This window comes from Phyllostomus hastatus, unplaced genomic scaffold (assembly GCF_019186645.2).
Source record: "Phyllostomus hastatus isolate PE091 unplaced genomic scaffold, TTU_PhHast_1.1 phas_scaffold_11, whole genome shotgun sequence".
NCBI classification, from domain to species: domain Eukaryota; kingdom Metazoa; phylum Chordata; class Mammalia; order Chiroptera; family Phyllostomidae; genus Phyllostomus; species Phyllostomus hastatus.
The window spans coordinates 5,405,325-5,427,385 of NW_025334005.1; the positions used below are offsets into that span (position 1 = coordinate 5,405,325).

Below are 22,061 nucleotides of genomic sequence, written 5' to 3' on the forward strand. Positions count from 1 at the left end.
AAAGGCTTCTAGAAAGGCATTCTGAGGCATATAAGCCTGCCAGGTTTGAGCCCTGAGGCGCTCGTGAGACGTGAAGTCTTAGGTCTGGCCTCTGGCCAGGCAGCATGTTGCACCACTACACGGGTCGTAAGCACACTGGGGGCGGGAAATCTCTTCTTGAAAATGCTCCTGAGCGGGGGGTGGAAACAGCGTGAACACCAGTTCCCCGAAAAAATCCTGGGGCTTATCCAACTCCTAGGGACAGAAGGTAACGAGGAAAGGCACCCCGAAATGAACGGCGCCAATGTTGACGGCACACTTCCGTTGACGCTCCGAAGGGTGCCTCTATTCTGCAATCCAGAAACCTAGGCTGCCTCCTCGCAAGATCTGCACGACCAGAGCCTGCTACGCAGTGCTTGGTGCGGTCGCCCCTCCCATGATCCTAGGCTGTAACCTCCCGTGTGCCTTCATCCGGATCTTGGGGACATGGTCTTCCAGACTCTGGGAGGAGGTGTGGGAATGGGTATCATGTTGGCGAGGGCGGGGCAGCCATTTTGAGGCAGATCAGACGAGCACGGAAGGGACCATATTGAGAACTCTTAGCTGCCTGGGGCCGCCATTTTAAGTTTGGGGTTGGCGGAAAAGCCCTGAACGGTGAAACGCAGTGACGCAGGGCTGCCATATTGGCGCTGGTCCCGTGGCGGCGGCCATCTTGGAAAAGGGCCCTCTGTGGGCGCGGCCATCTTATAAGTAAGACCGGCCCCTTTGCAGGAACTAGAACCGAGCTCCTCCCCTCCGTGCTGGGTTCCTCTTGTCTGCGGCTGCCTTCCCGAATACCTCTTTAAGTCCACCCCGTTCGGTCTGTTTTTAGTTTCACTTGCCTTCATTGTTCACTACCCTCGTGTGTGTGTGTGTGTGTGTGTTTTCTCTGTAGCCTCTGAATGTCTAATGTAACTTAATCCTTTTACTTGAGATGCTCTCTCGCGGCTGCTGTCCCCCCAACCCCACCGATCTCCGATCCTAGACACTGTCTAACCTGCTTTGACTGGCCCTATTCTCTGTGGCAACCTTTCAACTGCCACACCCACACCCACACCCACGTCTAATGACTGATGATCCTCTCCCCCAAGAACTGTAACACAGGAGCTGTACCTCTGAGACTATGGATGATTTTATTCTTCAAATGGCTTTACCCTTCCAATAGCTCCAGGTGAGACTGGGAGCAAGCACCCAGCCCATCCCTCTCTCCATTGTGTGAGTGGGTCACAGAAGGAAGCGGGCAGGAATCTGGCAAGAGTCTGGTGGCCCTGTTGTGGGAGGGGCAAAGGGTGCCCCCGGTGGGCGTGGAAGTGGGGGTCGACAGATAGGTGAGGGGAGGGCCTTGTGCTTCAGATAACCTCACAGGTTTAGGCAAGGGCCAGGAAGAGTATGCAAGGGACCCTCAAGGGCTGATGACAGTTACCGACCTAAGGAAGGGCTCACGAGAGGATAAGGTGAGTTGTGAGCGGGACCTGGCAGCTCAGAGGAGGGCACAGAAGAACTTCTTCTCCCGGAAGGGGTTCTCCGAAGTGGGCACAGGGGTGATGAGGGGATCCTCACAGGCGTGGGCATCACAGTAAGTCATCAGGTCTGCTGCTGCCTTGGACACCTGGGGCACAGCCAGGAGGGAACTATTAGCCAACCAGAACCCCTGAGAGGGACTGCAGTTTCCCTTCCCTTAAGACAGTCTTCCAGTCCCTCATCCCCCACAGAGGCCTGGGGACACCTCTTCTAACAGAGCCTGGGACTCCTTCCCTGATCTCAGGGAGTCAAGTGGTGTGGGGAAGCATCTTTTATTCTGAGGTTTGGGAACATACAGCACAGCCAGGCCAACTAAGGGGACTCAGGGTCCCACCCACCTTTATCCTGCACAAGCTGGCCTCAATCTTAAGCTGTTCCACCATCTTGCGGGCTTGCCCAATACTCATAGTGCTGTTCACAGGCGTCTCCCCTTTCATCCTGGAGAAAAGAGAGGGACAGCTCAGAGCAATCTCAACCGCAGGCCCCCTCCATGCACACTCGTCCAGCCTTTATAAGGTTGGGGCCATGTGCCCCGATATTTTGTTTTCTTATTCCCATCCTCCAGTGGACTTTCCCATCCCGGTCTTCCTCAGCTGAGGAAATGAGCCCAGGCCACAGATCATTAGACATACAAATGATTTAAGGCTGTTCAGCTGTCAAGCCATGTGTTCGCAGCTCTTTTGGAAGCCTCACCCAGAAGGAGCCCCGCCCTGATGGGGAGGGTACATAATCCCCACCTGCCCCCTTGAGCCCCAACAGGGAAAAGCAAGATGTTCCTGACTCACCTGAGGCCACAGGCAGCCGAAGCCCTGGGGAGCAGAGTCAGTGGGGTACACGAAGACCTTCTGCCTGAGATGGGTGCCCACCTTGCAGGGAGTTGCAGCTGAAAGTGCCTGATGCAGCAGCAGAAGCTGCTAATACAGAGAAGGCCACTGGGTGGGTCCGGTCAGTGGTCTGCGGAGGGCTGGTCCCAGTTTCTGCAGCTCAAGCACTGCCCAGACAGCTGGTACCTGCAGATGAAGGATGCTAGAAGGAGCTGTTCAGATCCTGGAGCATACCAACTGCCTGGCCAGTGGGGGAGCCTGGCTGCTGCCTGCAGCCCCTGTGCACACTCCCACTGTTACTGTCTCAATATCTGCCCCTCCTCCATTGTACGCGTTCCGAGTCGCCTAGAGCCCTCCCCAGAGGAGCTGAAGCGCAGGCAGACTTCCCCCTCAAATGGGGTGGTCTGGACCTGTGACAGCCCCTGCAGTGGAGTCTGTACTGGCTGTGGGGTACCCTGCTCATTTGAAAATCTGACATCAGCTGGGCAGTGGCCCCCATCATCCCCCTCCTCCCTCTACTCTGACACAGCAGTTATCACATGAATCTTCGTTTCTCTCCCAGGGACCCTCCGTTCCCCATATCCAGGAAAATGTGACGAGCTACAGGTATCAGCTTCTGGATCTCCACTTCGTGTTCTAGCTACAAGTGATTCGAGCGCAAGATCCAGGGGCAGCGAGGTACGTCAGGAAAATATCTAAAGAAATGGCAGACCAAAGAGAAGAATCTGGGGGGAAAGAGGTGCTCAGAGACCAGATCAAAGAATCGGACAAAGAAGAGGTAGGGTGCATTGTGGGGAGAGTCCATGGATGTTTCTGGAAATAGATGGGCTTTTGGGGTGGGGGGTGTGGGAGTACTGGTCTAAGAGCATCGTTGTGCTTGTTGCTTTGGGGGTGTAAAGATGCCCACCACACTGACCTTACCCCCTGAGAGCTCTTTAAGTAATTTTAAATATTTTTTAAAAATTATTGATTTCAGAGAGAATGGTGGGCGGGGGAGAAGCATTGTTGTGAGATAGGAAGAGAGAGAGGGAGGAGAGAAGCATGGACGTAAAACATCGGTCAGTTGCCTCCATATGAGCCCCCCACCGGGAATGGAACCCACAACCTTTTTTGTGAACGGGAAGATGCTCCAGCCAACTGAGCCAGCTGGCCAGGGCACTCTGAGCGCTCATATCTGGAGTGAATATAGACATACAAAAATAAAAGGCACAGCCTTCCAAGACCTTGTCTAGATAATGGGCTGTGCGGACTCTGAAGGAGTCTAGTTAGGGTCGGAGGAAGTTGATCACGCATCGCTAAAGCTAGAGGAAAAAAACACCAGGCTGAAATGCTTGTGAACACGGCACAGCCAGAGCGTCGGCGCTACGCGCAGGATGCACAGGTTCCTGCAGACTGCAGTGCTCTCTGGGCGAATACTGTCTATCTTGGATGCCTACAGGCCCAAAGAGCTGTGGGCGAAAAGGTCAGCGCCAGCTGGGTGCCCTTCTCTCTCTCCCTTTTTGGGGGTTAAATGGCCGGTGGTGCAGGTGTGGGCGGCTGTGATTGCGGCCTCGAGAGGCAGGCCGAGGTGGGTGCTGCTGACTCATAGCATGTCCCGGGAATGTCTTGGGTCTTGGAGGGAGGTGCCCATCTCCTTTGGTCGTGGTAACAGGAGGATGGACGGACAGGGACCGCGGAGGAGGAAGAGCGAGGAGTGCGCGGAGGTGGGAGCTCCGCAGTCTGAACAGCCGGGCCCCTGGGCCTAGCTCCGCCCACTTTTGGACCCCTCCCCTGGGCTAGGCCCCGCCCCGGGGCTACATTGGCTGTCTACGGAAGGGGGTGGGGCGTGCCCGGGAGGCGGAAGTCCCTCTCGCCGTTGCCCCAGGCAGCGCGAGATGCTGGTAAGTGCAGAACCCTGGCAGCTGGCGAATTGGCTTTTTCTACAGCGGAGTAATTAAGCGGGGGCTCCAGGTGCCGCGTCCACCCGCGAGCCGTAGGGGGTTGGTGCGGAGCAGCCGTAGTCTGCAGAACGCCCTGCCTGTGGTGAGGCGCAGGCGGGTCAGGGAGCGAGTGCGGCTCCAGAACCAGAGGAAAAACTTGGGAGGCAGCTGTGACTGCGCTTCCGCTGCTTGCTTTGAGTCTGGCTGTGCAACTTTAGGCACAAGTCACTTCACGCTTTCTCTCAGTGCAGTACTTCGCAGTGTGGATTCAGTGTCACCGTGTGTGTGAAAACTCCTTAAGAATTTTAAGGCGCTCGTTCTCTGTATGTTTTGTGTTGCTGTGATTGAGTAGCAAGGCGGCCTGTCCCACAATCAGGTGGCAAGAGGACCAGTTCAACTAAGGAGCTCTGGCACTGGGGGTGAACAGAGCACAGTGGAGGAAAGGGAAGGGATAATTGGCTGAGACACACAGTCATATGGAGAAAGGCCGTATGAAACAAAGACTCTGCTGTCTCTAGTTCCTCAAAGTCAGCCCAGTAACCTATCCTTTTGTCCCCACCAACCCCCAGAAAAAAGCTATTCTTTCCTCCTCTCTATTTTTTTCCAGGAACCACCATCTGCCTCATCTCATGGCCAGGGATGGCGTCCAGGTGGCAAAACAGCTAGGAACTCGAAGCCCGAACCTGGGGCCAGACCCGCCACACCTGCTGCCGTGGTCAATGACCCGCCAGTACCTGCCTTGCTGTGGGTCCAGGAGGTGGGCCATGTCTTGGCGGGCCGTGCCCGCAAGCTGCTACTGCAGTTTGGGGTGCTCTTCTGTACCATCCTCCTCTTGCTCTGGGTGTCCGTTTTCCTCTATGGCTCCTTCTACTACTCCTACATGCCGACAGTCAGCCACCTCAGCCCCGTGCATTTCTACTACAGGTGAGAGGGGTCCTCCATCTTAGTAGAGGAATCTGTGGGAGAATTGCTGCAAGGCCCCTTAGGGCTTATTCAGTTCAACCCCCTCGTTTGCAGAGGAGGAAACTTGGGCCCTGTGTGCTTTTGTAACTTCTTACCTTTCACAGCCCCAGGTTAAAAAGCAGGTTTCGGGGAGAGGGTGGGCTGGGATGGGGGTAAAAGGCAGAAAACTACTTGAACAACAATTTAAATAAAATAAAATAAAATAAAAATCAGGTTTCAGGTGATAGGGGTCTAGTATCCTATTTCTACTTCTGGTTAAAAGAATTTAAAAAAAAATTGCAGAGTTCTTTTTTTTTAAGATTTTATTTATTTATTTATTTTTAGAGAGGGAAGGGAGGGAGACAGAGAGAGAGAGAGAAACATCAGTGTGCTGTTGCTGGGGGTCATGGCCTGCAACCCAGGCATGTACCCTGACTGGGAATCGAACCTGAGACACTTTGGTTCGCAGCCCATGCTCAATCCACTGAGCCATGCCAGCCAGGGCCCAGAGTTCTTTTTTTTTTTTAAGACTTTATTTATTTTAGAGAGAAGGGAAGGGAGAGAGAAAGAGGGAGAGAAACATCAATGTGTGGTTGCCTCTCACATGCTCCCTACTGGGGACCTGGCCTGCAACCCAGGCATGTGCTCTGACTGGGAACTGAACCGGTGACCCTTTGTTTCTCAGGCTGGCACTCAGTCCACTGTGCCACACCAGCCAGGGCTAAAAGAATTTTTTTTTTAATTCCCCTTCTAGGCATTGTAAGTGTCAGTTCTATTGAGGTTGGATCAGACCTCTCTCGGGGCCACAGCAGACTAATGAAACTAACCTGGCTTTTGCTAGAGGAGCTGTCAGGAAAGCAGCACTTTTCCTTTTACATTACTTCCATTCCCCATAGTCTGCTGCACAGCAGAGATTATGGAAACACAAGGTGCAAGGTATGTGAACTCCCCGAGTTTACCGACCCTGCCACATCCTCTCCCTGTGTCTTAACAATGGCTATAGGACCAATCAAGAGATGCCAGCCCTGGCTGGCGTAGCTCAGTGGATTGAGTGCGGGCTGCAAACCAAAGTGTCATAAGTTCGATTCCCAGTCAGGGTACATGCCTGGGTTGCAGGCCATGACCCCCAGCAACCACACATTGATGTTTCTCTCTCTCTCTCTATCTCCCTCCCTTTCCTCTCTAAAAATAAATAAATAAAATCTTTTTTAAAAAAGGAAAAAAAAAGAGATGCCAATAACGGCATTATCAGTGGTCCAGAATATTTTTTCCCTGTTTCGAGTCCCCCGTCATGAGCTGTAATTTCTAAAGCAGAGCTACTTAAACTTTTAGGAGGTATGGATCTCACAGAAGCTACAGCTCTTCCTGCCATAAAAGTGTAGCTCCATGCCCATGCATATCCTGCTACAAGTTTGCCTATAACTTGAGGGGGTTCCTGAGCCTCTTAAAGACCACCCGTGGATCCCTCTGGAGGAGTTGTTTGCAGCTAGGCCCCAGACCAGACCTACTGAATCAGAATCTGGAGGTGGGACTCAGGAATCTGCATTTTTATCAAGTTCCCCAAGTGAGAACCACTTAAGTCTGAAACTTACCAACTCAGTGTCTATAGATTCCGGTTTAAGAACGCCTGCTCTGTGAGAGGAGATACATTGAAGTAGCCAGGAGAGAATGAAATAATCAGTTGAATCTGCTGGCTGGGTTTCTGCTCCCTGTCTATAACAGAGGAGGGTACCTGTTCTGGGGAAAGAGATGGGGGACAGGAAGGAGTGCTAGGGGGCCAAGGTGGGGCACGGACAGGTGCAGCAGACTCCGTAACTTAGCAGTGTTATCCTCCTCCTCGCTTAGGACGGACTGTGACCCCTCTGCCTCCTTACTCTGCTCCTTCCCTGTTGCCAACGTGTCCCTCGCTAAGGGCGGACGTGATCGGGTGAGTATGGGAGCTAAACAGAGGTCGCATTAGCGCTTTGATGACTTGGAATCAAAAGGAAAACTTGAGAAAGACCTGGAGAGCAGGATTGAGGAACAGAGACTAAGGAGGGGAGGCTCTCAGGAAAAGGGGAGTTGTGAACCAATGCCATCTGGACGAATTCAACCAAAACAAAAACAAAAACAAGACAAAACAAAACAAAACAAAAAAACAACCCAGAAAGAAGGAAGCAAAGAAAGGGAATCTAAAGAAAAAATTAGAGTCTAAATAAATTGTATGGATTGTTCTTTCCTGCCAGTGTTAGCAATGTTCTCCTTCTCAAATTGTTTCAGCCAGTCCGTATCGACGGCATGAGGTGTGTTTTAGACCCGAATGAACCTAAATTAACAAACCAGCTATTCCACTGGACTAGGATGGAATCTACCCAAGAGTTTTGAAAGCTTGGATGTAAAGTTATGAAACTTGTGACAAATGTTCGTAACCTACCATTCCAAAGGGCACTGTGTCACAGGACGAGCCAGATGCCAGTGTGACTTCAACAGACCTGGAAACCCCAACAAACACAGAATAGGAACTCATCCTTCTTTATTAGACTCCGAGAAAGGGTGCAGTCCCCGCATACCTCAGAAGGCCGGTGGAGGACTGGAGGGGCGACATCATGTCTGGTCGCCAGAGTTTTCTGAGTTGTCTGTCAGCCACGTCATCAGTGGGCAGACTTACTTGAAGAGTTTCAAAATCATTTGGAAATTATTTTTCTTTTTTTAAAAGATTTTATTTATTTATTTTTAGAGAGGGAAGGGAGGGAGAGAGAGAGAAACATCAATGTGCGGTTGCTGGGGGTTATGGCCTGCAACCCACGCATGTGCCCTGACTGGGAATTGAACCTGCAACACTTTGGTTCTCAGCCCGCACTCAATCCACTGAGCTACGCCAGCCAGGGCCGGAAATTATTTTTCAAAAATGATACTTGGGACCACACTGACTCAAAGACAGAAAACACAGGATACAAATAAACAGTCACTGTGACCGGGAGAGTGTAAGCTGCAGAGTTTGGGGTTCCCCGGGGTGGGGGTGCAGACCGGCCTCATTTGGCAACACAGATAACCTGACAAACTGTGTCTCCTGGGATGTCTGTCGTTTGCCAGGTAGCAGTTCATTATCAAAAACATACCGGGTCCCACGAGTGGGCCCCAAGCGGAAGAGTTCCAAGTAGCGCAGCGGCGCCACGCTGGGCACGGTGAGGCAGAGGTTTATCACTGTCGTGCTGCTACTCCGGAAGGGAACTCGGAGGTTCTGGTAGAATGTTCTGTGAGGACATTGATTCAGAGGGCTTCGGGGCAGCGGTAATACTGATCACAGACGGAATATGCAGAGCGGAACAGAAACAAAGCCGCGGCGCATCCGTGCCTGCAAGAGTGCGTGCGGTTGTGTGACTGCCCGTGGCACGCACCCCAGTGGGCTGCAGGGAGCCTCAGGCAGTCGGGCATGAGGCTGCTGGGTGAAGAAGGAAGAGGAGGTTGAAGGGCGGAAGGGCGAGGGGCGACGTCCGGCCCAAGTCCCTGATAGCTGAAGCAGGTCGATCATTTTGTTCATCTACAGTGGGCAGTTTTGAATGGACGGGTGGATGGATGGATGAAGTAACACGTCTGCTGAGCTAACGCCTCGCTAAACACAGGAGACGCAATCCTGCTTTCAGGGAGCTCGCAGGATTGATCAACTTCTGAACGTTGTATGAAGTAGCGAAGTGTAAGATGCAGATTCTGCACTTCAGAAGAGTTTGTGAAGAATTGGAGAGATCAGTGTGAGACTGGAGATGGCGAGGCTCACTGCAGACCTTCAGAGAAGAGGGAGTACTGTGTGGGAGTCGGGGAGAGAAGGGGAGACTCTGCCCACTGGGCAGGTACACAGGAACAAGGGCGTGGAGTCCTTCGCAAGGTTCTGATACTAGACTCCACAGGTCTCTCTCGAGATGACATTCATTTAGACAGAATTGCTTTTGTATATATGTATATATATGAAAAATATATATACACACATCTTTATTGAGATAAAATTCACATTACATACAATCCACTCATTTAAAGCATGCATTCACATAGCTGGGCAGACGTCACCATGATCCATTCTGGAGCTCTCCCCGCCCCAAGGAGAAACCCGTACCGTGAGTGAGCAGTCAGTCACTCCTACTTCCCTCCAAATCTGCCCGGAGGACTGTGGGGTTGGCCAAAAAGTTTGCTTAGTTTTTTCCACATGATGGCTGTAGTAGTGCTTGGTTGTCCTTAACTTCAGTCAAAACAATCTTGTTAGATTGTATTATTGTATTACGATGGTTGTCATATCCATGTGCGTTTTTCAAGAAACATCAAAATTGGTGAATTTTTGTGCAGTCATTTGAATATTGAAGATGGAAGAAAATACACAACATTTTGAGCTTAGTATGCTTTATTGTTTCAAGAAAGGTAAAAAACTCAACAGAAATGCGAAAACATGATCTGTGCAGTGTGTGGAGAAGGCGCTGTGACTGATTGAACGTGTCAGAAGTGGTTTGCAAAGTTCCTTGGTACTACTGACATTTGTGGCCAAATAATTCTCTGCCGTGGGGCCGTCTTATGCACTGGAGGATGTTTTAGCAGCACCCCTGGCCTCCGCCCACTACAAGCCAATAGCAGGAGACAGCCGACACACTAAAAATATTCAAATCAATAAAGTTACTGGTGAAAATGAAAAACGTGTCTTTAATTTTACAGAAAAAAAACTAAACAGACTTTTTGGCCAACCCAGTATTTTAATGCTGCAAAGAATTCAGTGAAGCAACTGCTTTAGTCTCATCTGACCTAGACAGGGGGTTAGGAATCTCGTGGAACCCATTCTTCAACAGATAATTCAGACTGAAAATAAGAATCCGTATAAAGACTGGGATCAGCACATTCCACCTTTTACCCCAGTGACAAAATTCTCAGAGGACCCTCATAGCCATATGCAGCTTTTAGAGCTGGTTCGCTGTGGGCTGGGGCAATGTTTTTCAACGTTTAATAAAACCCCATTCTCTCTTTGGTTAAAAACAAACATATGAGTGATCCCTGGGCATGGACAATGGTGTGGGGATTGACTGTGGGGGGGGGGGGCGGTGGCTGGGTGGAGGAGGGCAAAAGGGGAAAAATTGGGACAACTGTAATAGAATAAACAAGAATATTTTTAAAAATCTGTCGCAATAGCAAAAAAAAAAAAAGTCTTACCACCGCCCCTGGGATTCTTATATGCCACCCCAAGGGGGTCGTGACATTGGAAACAGTTGATACAGGGTCAGAGGAGCATAGGAATGAATGGTCAGGAGAAGCCAGGGTGTGTCGGTGGCCAGTCGGTGACATTCCGAGACTAATCCCAGGGAAGCAGTCTCCCCACTGGGGGTTTCAGGGTTCTAACAACAGGACCAAGACGAGGGACCCACAGTGACCGAAAGTGGGCCTGGAGCACCAGGGATGGTGCCCGAGCTGGCTAGGGAGGTGGTGCGCACTCCGGCACTGGGTTAATTAATAATGTAAGTGCAGGCAGGCCGGGCCGGCGGGGTGGCCTCCCGGGGACGGGCCTGAGTCACAGATGGCCCAGTTGGCAGCGGGATGGTTCACTTTTGGAAAAGAAACCCGACACACCCTTTCTTAGAATAGAGCAGCTCCAGTCTGCTTCGGGTCTCAGAATCTCCGAAGTGGGAAGGATCCAGCCACCAGAAGGGGGCAGCACCTTCCTGGGCTGAGAGGTGGAGAGGCCTGTTGAGGCCAACCCAGGGGGTTGTGGCCAAGTATTTAGAGGGTTAGAGGGGAGGTGGAAGAGGGACAGTATAATTTTAAAAAATACGTGTTTTTGCTGTCAGGCCCCTTCAGACAAGTACAAAAAAAATAAGGTAAAATAAAAGCAGTTTTGACAAGCGCTGTGGCTGCCTCGGGCAGGTGCTGATGTATGGACAGCCGTACCGTGTCACCTTGGAGCTAGAGCTGCCAGAGTCCCCCGTGAATCAAGGCTTGGGCATGTTCTTGGTCACCATTTCGTGCTACACCCGAGGCGGACGCATCATCTCCACTTCCTCCCGCTCCGTAAGTGCGCAAGGCCCGTAAGGTCTTCCGCCCGTGAGGGCGTGCAGAACGGCGACGGGAGCTAGGAAGCTGGGGTGGGCCCTCGGAAAGAAACACCCCCCGCCGTGAGGTCACAGATGCATCAGTACAGGGGAGAGGAGTGGGGTTAGTGAGCGAGACAAGCACCCCCCAGAGAGCTGGTGGCATGGTCCAGCCTCGGGGTCGAGTCTGCAGTGGAACTGCTCTGACGATGGGCTCCTTGGGAGCCGGACAAACCTGGGCTCACACCCCGACTCAGAAACACACAGGCTGGGGGACAGCTGACCTAACCCTACCGGAGGTAAAGTGTTACAAGCGGCATAATAGTAACTCCGCATAGCAAGACTAGTCCGGGTTCAGTGAAGAAATGTAAAGTGCTTATTAGCACATAGTGGGTGTTCAGTCATTGTTAAGGCTCCATTCTTTTTTTTTTTTTTTTAAGATTTTATTTATTTCTAGAGAGGGAGAGGGGGAGAGAGAGAGAGAGAGAGAGAGAGAGAGAGAGAGAGAGAGAGAGAGAGAGAGAGAGAAACATCAATGTGCGGTTGCTGGGGGCCGTGGTCTGCAACCCAGGCATGTGCCCTGACTGGGAATCGAACCTGTGATGCTTTGGTTCGCAGCCTGCTCTCAATCCACTGAGCTACTCCAGCCAGGAAGGCTCCATTCTTAATTGTCAGCAGAACCACATCATGAAGCAAATCCCCGAATGTCCATGCAGGGAACAAAGCTTCAGGTGGTACCCTGGGCCTTGATCTGTTCCGGATTTTAGAACTCTCTGGGGGAAAGGCAGATCCGAGACAGTGTTAGGCTTAACCTGGGAAGGTTTCTAGGAAGAGCGGCCTTCCTTGTTCTGGGACAGAAACATGTGGTTGGGAAGGGCAGGGCTGTCCCTCAAGCATTTGGAACGACTGGGCCGAGACTTGGACGGGGCGTGGCAGAAGGTGTGAGCGAGGGAGCAGGGGACCCGAGGAAGAAGCAGCCTTCACGGGACTGCTCCGGGGCGACTGCGGGCCGGGTCGGCCCGTGAGAACCTGGGGGTGCCTGACCCCGGTGTCTCCCTCCCGGCCCTGGCAGGTGATGCTGCACTACCGCTCAGACCTGCTCCAGATGCTCGACACGCTGGTCTTCTCGAGCCTGCTGCTGTTCGGGTTTGCAGAGCAGAAGCAGCTCCTGGAGGTGGAGCTGTACCCAGAATACAGAGAAAACTCGGTAAGTGGGTGAAGGGAGACGAGGACATGGCCTTCCCCACAAGCCCAGGGTTCTCCCTGAGGAGCCTCTGGGCGCAGTGAAGTGGGGAGCAGCAACAGAGAGCCTGGAAGCGGGCCTCGCGTTGACAGCAGCAGGGTCCTGGCCTGATGCGGCTGCCACCCCTCCGCCCCCAACCCTGCAGTATGTGCCCACCACCGGAGCGATTATCGAAGTACACAGCAAGCGCATCCAGCTGTACGGAGCCTACCTCCGCATCCACGCCCACTTCTCTGGGCTCAGGTGAGGAACCACCAAAGCACACCTTGGGGGCTCTCCCGGGGCTGCCCTTAAGCAAAGGGGGTCCTAAGCAAAGGTAACAGGTTTTACATGGGCCACAGGGTCTCAACCCAGGCTGCACAAATCAGCTTCCTGAGGAGCCCTCCCTCCCTCCCTTCCTTCCTTCTTTCCTTCCTTCCTTCTTTCCTTCCTTTTGCAGCACTGGTTTCTAACATTTCGAGTATACAACATTGTAATTCACCACTCTCCGTGCTACAGCATCCTCACCGCCCAGCCCCTTTCTACCCGTCACCGTACCACCGAGCCCCTTGAGCCATTTTGCCCTCCCTCCGGCCCCCTTCCCCTTGGTAACCACCCATCTTTTGTCTGCCTCCGGGAGTTTACTTTGGTTTTGTTTGTTCGTTCATTCCCTGGGGAACTTTTTAGAAACACTGATGCCTGGGCCGCCACACCGGACCAACCGAACTGGAATCTGTTGGGCTGACCTCTGGCCATCAGACCTTTTTTTTTTTTTAATCCTCACCCAAGGGTGTGCTCACTGGTTTTTAGAGAGAGAAGGGGAGAGAAGCGTCAGTCGATTGCCTCTCACGTGCCCCCTGACCGGGGCGGGGGGGGGGGGACTGAACCTGCAAGCCAGGCATGTGCCCTGACAGGGAACGCAGCCCGCAGCCGTCTGGTGTGTGGGGCGACGCTCCCACCACCTGAGCCGCAGCGGCCAGGACGCCGTGAGCCTTTCCGAAAGCCGCCCAGGGAATGCTGGTGTGCAGCCAGAGTTGAGAGCCGCCGTCTCCGGAGAAGGCTGGCTGGTGCCCGGAACCGCTACCTTTTTGTCCCTCCCTCCTGCCTCAGGTACCTGCTGTACAACTTCCCCATGACCTGCGCCTTCATAGGTGTTGCCAGCAACTTCACCTTCCTCAGCGTCATCGTGCTGTTCAGCTACATGCAGTGGATGTGGGGTGGCATCTGGCCCCGCCACCGCCTCGCCCTGCAGGTCGCCGCGGGCCCCTTTCCCCGGCCCTTTGTGATTCTTCTGTGACTGGGAGTGGGCCTGGGCCAGGGCGCACTGGGGCCCCCCCCAGGTGTGAGGGCCCCCGATCCCTGGCGAGGGAAGTCAGGCCTGGCTACTGAGTAGTGTCCTCCACAGGTGAACATCCGGAAAAGGGACGTGCCCCGGAAGGAAACCCAGGGAAGGACCGCAGCCCGTCGGCTAGGTAACGGTGGGGCTTGGGGGTTGGGTGACAGGGGGATCCTGCTCCATCCGGTGTGAGTCCAGGCGCAGCCATCCTGGCCCTGTCCTGCCCTCTGTCCCAAGACCAGGAGGAGCCAACCCAGCTGCCGGACGTCACAGAGGACGGTGAGAGCCCCGAAGACCCCTCAGGGACAGGTATGGTGCTGCGGCCATCCTCCGTCCATCCCTTCCTCCTGCCTCCCCCTAGCCTGCCCCTTTAGCCTCTTGCCTGACCTCTGCATCGCCCCCTGTGGCTGCAGAGACCCAGCTGTCTGAGGAGGAAAAACCAGATCAGCAGCCCCAGAGCGGAGAGGAAGAGCTGGAGCCGGAGGCCAGTGACGGTGAGGGACCCCTTGCATAGGGAGCAGGGTGGGCTGGGCGGTGGCATGAGGGTGGAGAGGAAGCTGCACCAGGTGGGGGCGAGGGGCCCCTGGTTGTCTCATTTGCCATTTGGAATGTCATTTCTCCCTCCCCTGGCCCAGGTTCAGGCTCCTGGGAAGACGCAGCTCTGCTGACCGAGGCCAACCTGCCTGCTTCCGCCCCTGCCCTGGCCCCGGAGACCCTGGGCAGCTCTGACCCCTCTGGGGGCTCTCACCAGCGGCACCCCACCTGCTCCAGCTCCTGAAGAGAACAGGGCAGAGACCCACACTCCAGCCCTTTACACTGGGCTCTCTCCCTTCCGCCTTCGTCTGCGGCTTTCCCAATAAACTATATTCTTGCCAGTGACTTCCCTGACTCTTCGCTGACTCCTTGAACTTGACTCAGGGTCATTTGAAAACCTTGTATTCCCCAGGCACCAGCCACCCCCGATGGGCAGAGACTGTCTTCTCGGGCCAGATAGGGAGGGGCCTCCAAACCCCGATTAAATACAGTTGTTTTCATTCACAAGCCTCAGGAGTGCAAGGAGAGAGGACCTCTCTGGCCTTTTCCATCCACGTGACTCCTATTTCCCTCTGGGGAGGGGGATAGTGTAGGGCGGGTCTGGAGAGTTGGGCTACATCATTCAGGCCTCTGCACCCCTCCTTTTATGTCCGTGGGGAGGCAGAAGGCAGGAAATGACAGCCAGGGAAGTGTTAGGATTTTTACCAAAACAGCATTTTGTGGCCCAAGCCACATGCTGTCCACAGCTGTTTTCCTCTCCAATACCAGCCAGGTGGCCCCCTCCCTTGTGTCCCTTTTCATCCCTTCACATGCTCTAGCCTCTGGTTTCTCAGCTCCTGGCTGCTTTCCACATTCCAGTCCCCTTGCAGAACCCAGGCATCCTGGCCTCCAGCTGAAACCGAAGCGTGTGGCTTCCCCCACGCCTGGCCCTGTGACTCAGACCCTCTGAAGGGACCAGCCCTCTTCTTGGCACTCCCCAGGAGAGGGGGGCAGGGGGAGGGGGGCGAGGTAGTGACATCACAGCTGAAGGGTATAAAAGTTTCGAGGCAAAACAGAATTGAAGTGGAAGACGCAAGACCTGACGGCGCAGCCTGTGCTCCTGGGGACCGCTGGGCCTGAAACCCACGGAGGTCTGGTGGCGAATTCCAAGGCCCCCACACTGGTGAGAGGCTGCTGGCGGGTGGCCCGGGAGGATGAGGGGCAGGTGGGGAACTGGCAAGGATCAGGCCTCCAGTGACAAGTGGGCTGTGAGATCCCTATTGCCTGCTTCTGTTCTCTCTGCCCCTTCTCTCTGAGATCTTTTCTCTGCGTAGCAGCTGGGGATTACTCCACTTTTCTTCTCTCAGCTGAGTAAATATTTTCCTCCTCTTCTTCCCCCAGCACTTGCTTTATTCATTAACTGTTTCCACCGCTTCCTACCTTGCCGGTCACACAGCTGCCTCCCGTGCGGCCACAGTTTATTCTTTTTCGCCTGAAATCTAGCACATAGGCTGCTCAGAAATCGGTTGACAAATGAGTGTGTCGGTCTCATTCCCTCCTCTTTCCTGTTCTCTCAGTCCCCAGTAGTGTCCCCTGGTCCCCAGGGGTCTTGTTGAGCCAGGGGGCCTGGGAAGGTGGGGCCTGAGCAGCCTTTCCTAACTCAGCATCCCCTCCCCTTCCAGACTCCATGCTGGGCGTTCCCTGCTTTCTGTGGCTCCTGGCCGTCGCCTTCTCCCTGGTTCTCAGAGCGCAGCGCTTGGCCCCTCAAGACTCAGAAGAAGAGGGAGATGAGATAACGCGGTCACCATTGCCTGCTGTCCTCTGTGACTATGACCGCTGCCGCCACCTGCAGGTCCCGTGCAAAGAGCTGCAGAGGGCGGGCCCGACGGCCTGCCTGTGCCCGGGGCTCTCCAGCCCTGCGCAGCCGCCCGCCCCACCGCGCCTGGGAGAAGTGCACGTGGTGGCAGAGGACGGCAGCGCGGTGGTGCACTGGTGTGCCCCCTCCTCCCCGGTCCACCAGTACTGGCTGCTGCTTTGGGAAGGCAGCGGGCCTCCCCAGAAGGGCCCCCTCCTCAACTCTACCTTCCGCCGAGCAGAACTAAAGGGGCTGAAGCCCGGGGGCGTGTATGTGGTTTGCGTGGTGGCCGCTAACGCGGCGGGTGTAAGCAGCGTGCCCGGGAAGGGTGGCGAGGGCCCTGAGGGTGCGGACCTCCCTGCCTTCGGGCCGTGCGGCCGGGTGGCCGTACCCCTCCGGCCCCGCAGCCTGGTCCACGCGGCCGTAGGCGTGGGCGCAGCGCTGGCCCTGCTGAGCTGCGGCGCCCTGGTCTGGCACTTCTGCCTGCGCCAGCGCTGCGGCTGCCCTCGCCGCGCCCGCCCCGCCACCCCGCCCGCAGCGGGGCTCTGAAGCAGCCGGGGTGCCTCTGGGCCGCGCGGAGCTCCCACCCAGGAGCTCAGCTCGAGCTCCGGGAGGAGGTGCGGGCCGCGGCTGCCCGGCGCTCCGGGCGAGAGTTCACACGGGTCCCAGGCTGTCACTTGTGCTCCCTTGGCTGAAGTTGGGAAGGAGTAGAGAAACAGGGTCGGCAAAGCTTTTCTCAAAGGACAAGATAGTGACCAATTTCGGTTTTGCGGTTCCAGAGGATAGACTCGAAGACATATAGGTACTTATATGACCAGGTAGCCATTTATAAAAATGTAAAAACCATTCTTAGCCCAGGGACCTGACAGATGAGGGCCGGGCCACATTTGGCCGGTTGGCTGTAGTTAGCAACCCCCGCCGGACGCCCTAGAAGGGCTCTGCCGCGGGGGGTGGCTTCAGCGGGGTTTCGAGGATGAGCTGCTGGGGGAGCGGAGTTTGGGGCCAGACACCACTCCCCCTGCCTTTTGTCTAGACACTGAGATTGCGCACACCTGTGTCGGATGCCCGTGGGCATAAACGACCGGCATGGGGTGGAGAAGAGAGGACACCCCAAGCTGCTGTCTGGGTCAAGCTTGCCAGTTAAAAAAAATGATAATAATAAAACCAGGGGATTTCCTCTTCCCCCACAATTGGTGTTTACTGTATACCCCTGTAGCAGTATTAGATCGGAAACAAGAGGGAAACATTTAACTTTTCACAATCCTTTTCAACTCTCTGCCCACACACCCATTTTTCAGAGTGGTACACGTAATTTAGATTTTTTTTAAAAAGATTTTTATTTATTTTCAGAGAGGATGGGAGAGAGAAAGAGGGAGAGAAACATCCATGTGTGCTTGAGAAACATCAGCTGGCTGCCTCTCTCACTTCCCCAGCTGGAACCTAGATCCTGCCCCCAACCCAGGCGTGTGCCCTGACTGGGAATCAACCAGCGACCCCCTGGTTCACAGGCCTCTGCTCAGCCCGCTCAGCCACACCAGCCAGGGCTGAATTTATTTTTTTAAGTGAATCGGTTGCTAAAGAGTATAATCCTTACTTTTATTGGTCTTATAACTCTTTTTTCCAAAAGTGAGATTCAAAGTTCTTACAATACTTTTTAAACTATAAAAGTAGCACAAATTTCACATAATACTGAATCATAGAAAGTGAATGTTCTCCTCCCCAAGATGTTTCTGTCTTGCAGCAGAGTGGATCTCTATGCGATACAAATATTTTCTTTTTTCACGTTGTTTCTTATGCAGAATTTTCCTTCTTGGTAAATCATAGCCTCCTTAGTTATGTTAAAGAATGCATAACTTTCTTTTTTTTTAAAGAAGATTTTATTTCTTTTTAGAGAGAGGGGAAGGGAGGGAGAGAAGCATCCATGTGACTTGAAGACACATCCATCTGGCTCTCACAAGCAACCCAGGCATGTGCCCTGACTGGGCATCGAACCGGCAACCTTTTGGCCGGCACTCAATCCACTGAGTCACACCAGCCAGGGCAGGATGCATAACTTTCCCCAGGAAGATACTCCTTAACTGACAGTAGCCATCACTCTGTTGGAACATTTAAGCTGTCTTCAGTGTTTGCTATGGACATGCTTGTCTGTGTATCCTCACGTGTTCATGTTTCTATACGGTACTTGCTTGGAAGTAGGTCAAAGAGGCAGTCCTACACAAGTTAATCATTCTTTTATTATTGGACTTCTAGAATAAATTTAGAACGCAGTTGTTATATAGAATATGCTCATCACACTCCAGTGAATACTTTGTCCCTTTTTACTTTGCTTCCTGTATGCTCATCATTTATCCATTTGCAAATAACGAGGGCTAACTACCTCACTATCAAAGACATACTTAACACAATACATTGTACAGCTATGTTGTGGAATTGTGCACCTGGAACCTGTATGATTCTGTTAACCAGTGTCATCCCAATAAACTCCATTGAAAAAGACACGCTTTCCATGTGTTATCAATCTTTACAATCATTTCAACAGATGGTATGACCTTTGCACAGATGAGAAATTTGAGGTCCTAAATGGTTGGAAGCTGCATGTAGGACGTCGAGATAGGATTTGGGCCCAAGTCTCCCAGTTTCAAGGCTGACGCGCTGCACTCCACCTTGGAGAGGCAACCCAGCATAGTGGTGTATCGTGAACACACACTTCCATTCACTAAAGTCACTAGGGGTTGAATCCTAGCTCCGCCGGGTACCAGCTTTGTGACCTTAGGTAAATTATCTCATCTTCCTGTGTCGGTTTCCTGTGACTGATCATGGTACCTGTATCATATGGATTGTAGTGATGATTAAATATGCATTAATCATCTAAAAGTCTCTAGTGTATAGACTGCTGCGGGCGGCCCGAGGGAGGTGGGGGGGCTTGGATGACGGGGCCGGAAATGGTGTGCTCGGCCTTTCCTTTTCCTTCGCAGCAAAAGCCAGTTTGAGCTGTGCGCTCCGCTCCGCGGGTTCGAGGCCAACGGCTTCTTCTCTGGCCCCCTCAGCGGCCGACCCCTCACCGCGGTCGAGAAAAGGTGGTGGGCCGGAGCAGCGCCATCACTGCCGGCGTGTGCGGGGCCCTCTTCTCAGGTACTGCATCGACTTGGACCGCAAGACACCGAGTGATCCCAACTTCAAGAACAGGCTGCGAAAACGAAGAAAGAAACTTGCCAAAAAGCTTGCCAAAGAGAGAGCTGGCCTTTCCAAGTTACCTGACCTTAAAGATGCTGAAGCTGTTTGGAAGTTCTTCCTTGAAGAGATACAGCTTGGGGAAGAGTTCCTAGCCCGAGGTGAACATGAAAAGGGTGTAGACCAGCTGACCAACGCGATGGTGGTGTGCGGACGGCCACGGCAGTTCCTGCAAGTGCTGCAGCAAACTTGCGCACCGCCGGTGTCCCAGATGCTTCTGGCTAAGCTTCAAACAATTAGCCAGGGAATTGTAAGTGCTCAGAGCTTGGCTGAGGATGATGTGGAATGAGAAACAAATGTCAACATAATAATCACCATTAAAAATGTTCTTAAAATCTTCAAAAAATAAAAGCCTCTAGTGTATACATTATCAGTATCAGTGACTTATTTTTACTATGCCTCCTAGTAAACGCCTATGTCCTGGGCTAAGTAATCAACAAGGACTACACAGCAGGAGTATAAATGCTTAATGAGGTCATTACTGGGGCTGGGGGGTGAGGTGGGGATCGACAAAGCAGGCTTCCCTTAGAAAGGAAACTTACGGAGTGTTTGAAGTCTTGCTCCATGCCATCAGTTTGGCCCAAATAAAGTTATAAAAAAATTTTTAAATGTTTAAAAATTTTATTGATTATGCTATTACAGTTGTCCCATTCCCTCCCCTTCACTCCCTTCCACCCTGTACACCCCCTGCCACCCACATTCCCCCCTTTAGTTCATGTCCATGTGTCATACTTATAAGTTCTTTAGCTTCTACATTTCCCATACTATTCTTACCCTCCCCCTGTCTATTTTCTACCTACAATCTATGCTACTTATTCTCTGTACCTTTTCTCCCTCTCTTCCTCCCACTCCGCTGTTGCTAACCTTCCATGTGATCTCCATTTCTGTGGTTCTGTTCCTGTTCTAGTTGTTTGCTTAGTTTCTTTTGGTTTTGTTTTAGGTGTGATTGTTAATAATTATGAGTTTGCTGTCATTTTACTATACATGTTTTTTATCTTCTTTTTCTCAGATAAGTCTCTTTTTAAAATTTCATATAATAAGGGCTTGGTGATAATGAACTCCTTCAACTTGACCTTATCTGAGAAACACTTTATCTGCCCTTCCATTCTAAATGAAAGCTTTGCTGGATACAGCAATCTTGGATGTAGGTTCTTGCCTTTCATGGCTTGAAATCCTTCTTTCCAGCCCCTTCTTTTTTTTAATTTAATTTAATTGTAATTGTTGCAGTACAATTTTCTATCTTTTACTCCCATCCCAGCCCACCCACCCATCCCTCCCCACCTCCTTCCCATTGCTATTCCCGCCCTAGTTTTTGTCCATGTGTATTTTATACTTGTTTCTGTAAACCCTTCCCCTTTTCCCCTGAAATTCCCTCCCCTCTCCCCTGTGGTCACTGTCAGCCTGCCCTCTATTTCAGTGTCTTTGGTTATATTTTGCTTGTTTCTTTGTTTTATTGTTTAGGTTCCTGTTAAAGGTGAGATCATATGGTATTTGTCTTTCACTGCCTCGCCTATTTCACTTAGCACAATGCTTTCCAGCTCCATCCAAGCTGTTGCAAAGGGTAGGAGCTCCTTCTTTCTTTCTGCTGCATAGAATTCCATTGTGTAAATGTACCATAGTTTTTTGATCCATTCATTTACTGATGGGCATCTAGGTTGTTTCCAGCACCTAGCTATTGTAAATTGTGGTGCTCTGAACATTGGGGTGCATCGGTTCTTTTGGATTGGTGTTCAGGGTTCTTAGTATATAATCTAGCAGTGGAACTGCTAGGTCAAGAGACAGATCCATTTTCAGTTTTCTGAGAAAATTCCATACTGCTTTCCATAGTGGTTGAACCAGTTTTCCAGCCCCTTCTTACCTACAAAGTCTCTTTTGAGAAATCAGCTGACAGTCTTATGGGCACTCCTTTGTAAGTAACTTTCTCATTTTGTCTTGTTGCTTTTAAGATTCTCTCCTTATCTTTAATCTTGGGTATTGTAATTATGATGTGCCTTGGTGTGTTCCTCCTTGGGTCCAACTTCTTTGGGACTCTCTGAGGTTCCTGTACTTCCTGGAAGTCTATTTCCTTTGCCAGAATGGGGAAGTTCTCCTTTATTATTTGTTCAAATAAGTTTTCCACTTGTTGCTCTTCCTTTTCTCCTTCTGGCACCCCTATAATTTGGATGTTGGAATGTTTAAAGATGTCCTGGAGGTTCCTAAGCCTCTCCTAATTTTTTTTTGAATTCTTGTTTCTTTGTTCTTTTCTGTTTGATTGTTTCTTTCTTCCTTCTGGTCCACTCCATTGATTTGAGTCCCAGTTTCCTTCCCATCACTATTGGTTTCCTGTACTTTCCTTTATTTCTCTTAGCATAGCTTTCATTTTTTCATCTAATTTGTGAACAAATTCAACCAATTCTGTGAGCATCCTGATCACCAGTGCTTTAAACTGTGCATCTGATAGGTTGGCTATCTCTTCGTCACTTAGTTGTATTTTTTTCTGGAGCTTTGCTTTGTTCTTTCATTTGGGCCATTTTTTTTTTTTTGTCTCGATGCACCTGTTTTGTAGTGAGGGGTTGAGCCTTAGGTGTTCATCAGGGCGGGACAACCCAGTTGCTGGGTTATGAGGCTGTATGTGGGGCAGGGGCCTGAGAGGGAACAATGGCGGT

General features: G+C 52.0%; 3 protein-coding genes and 1 pseudogene across 8 annotated transcripts; 3 read left to right on the plus strand and 1 right to left on the minus strand.

Annotated features, from left to right (window-relative positions):
* The first annotated feature begins 712 nt into the window (after positions 1–712).
* BSCL2 (BSCL2 lipid droplet biogenesis associated, seipin) lies at positions 713–14,696 on the plus strand. Of its 6 annotated transcripts, XM_045855152.1 has the most exons (13): positions 748–838; positions 1,110–1,189; positions 2,926–3,141; positions 4,890–5,206; positions 7,070–7,151; positions 11,096–11,239; positions 12,332–12,466; positions 12,648–12,745; positions 13,592–13,733; positions 13,887–13,953; positions 14,055–14,126; positions 14,231–14,311; positions 14,453–14,696. In XM_045855152.1, the coding sequence occupies exons 3-13, from the start codon at positions 3,067–3,069 to the stop codon at positions 14,593–14,595; spliced, it is 1,356 nt and encodes a 451-aa protein (XP_045711108.1). In that variant the 5' UTR covers positions 748–838; positions 1,110–1,189; positions 2,926–3,066; the 3' UTR covers positions 14,596–14,696. The 6 variants fall into 6 exon arrangements, with proteins under 6 accessions (XP_045711113.1, XP_045711108.1, XP_045711109.1 ...); XM_045855157.1 differs by lacking the exons at positions 748–838; positions 1,110–1,189 and adding an exon at positions 713–729; XM_045855153.1 differs by lacking the exon at positions 748–838 and having other exon boundaries at positions 856–1,189.
* On the minus strand, positions 1,135–2,596 carry GNG3 (G protein subunit gamma 3). The gene is made up of 3 exons (XM_045855159.1): positions 2,325–2,596; positions 1,878–1,977; positions 1,135–1,627 (listed from the first exon to the last, which is right to left on the minus strand). The coding sequence occupies exons 2-3, from the start codon at positions 1,974–1,976 to the stop codon at positions 1,499–1,501; spliced, it is 228 nt and encodes a 75-aa protein (XP_045711115.1). The 5' UTR covers position 1,977; positions 2,325–2,596; the 3' UTR covers positions 1,135–1,498.
* A 441-nt stretch (positions 14,697–15,137) lies between the features above and the next one.
* Positions 15,138–18,928, plus strand: LRRN4CL (LRRN4 C-terminal like). The gene is made up of 2 exons (XM_045855086.1): positions 15,138–15,513; positions 16,013–18,928. The coding sequence occupies exon 2, from the start codon at positions 16,018–16,020 to the stop codon at positions 16,732–16,734; it is 717 nt and encodes a 238-aa protein (XP_045711042.1). The 5' UTR covers positions 15,138–15,513; positions 16,013–16,017; the 3' UTR covers positions 16,735–18,928.
* A 184-nt stretch (positions 18,929–19,112) lies between these two features.
* Positions 19,113–19,705, plus strand: LOC123829235 (annotated as a pseudogene).
* The last annotated feature ends 2,356 nt before the right edge of the window (positions 19,706–22,061 follow it).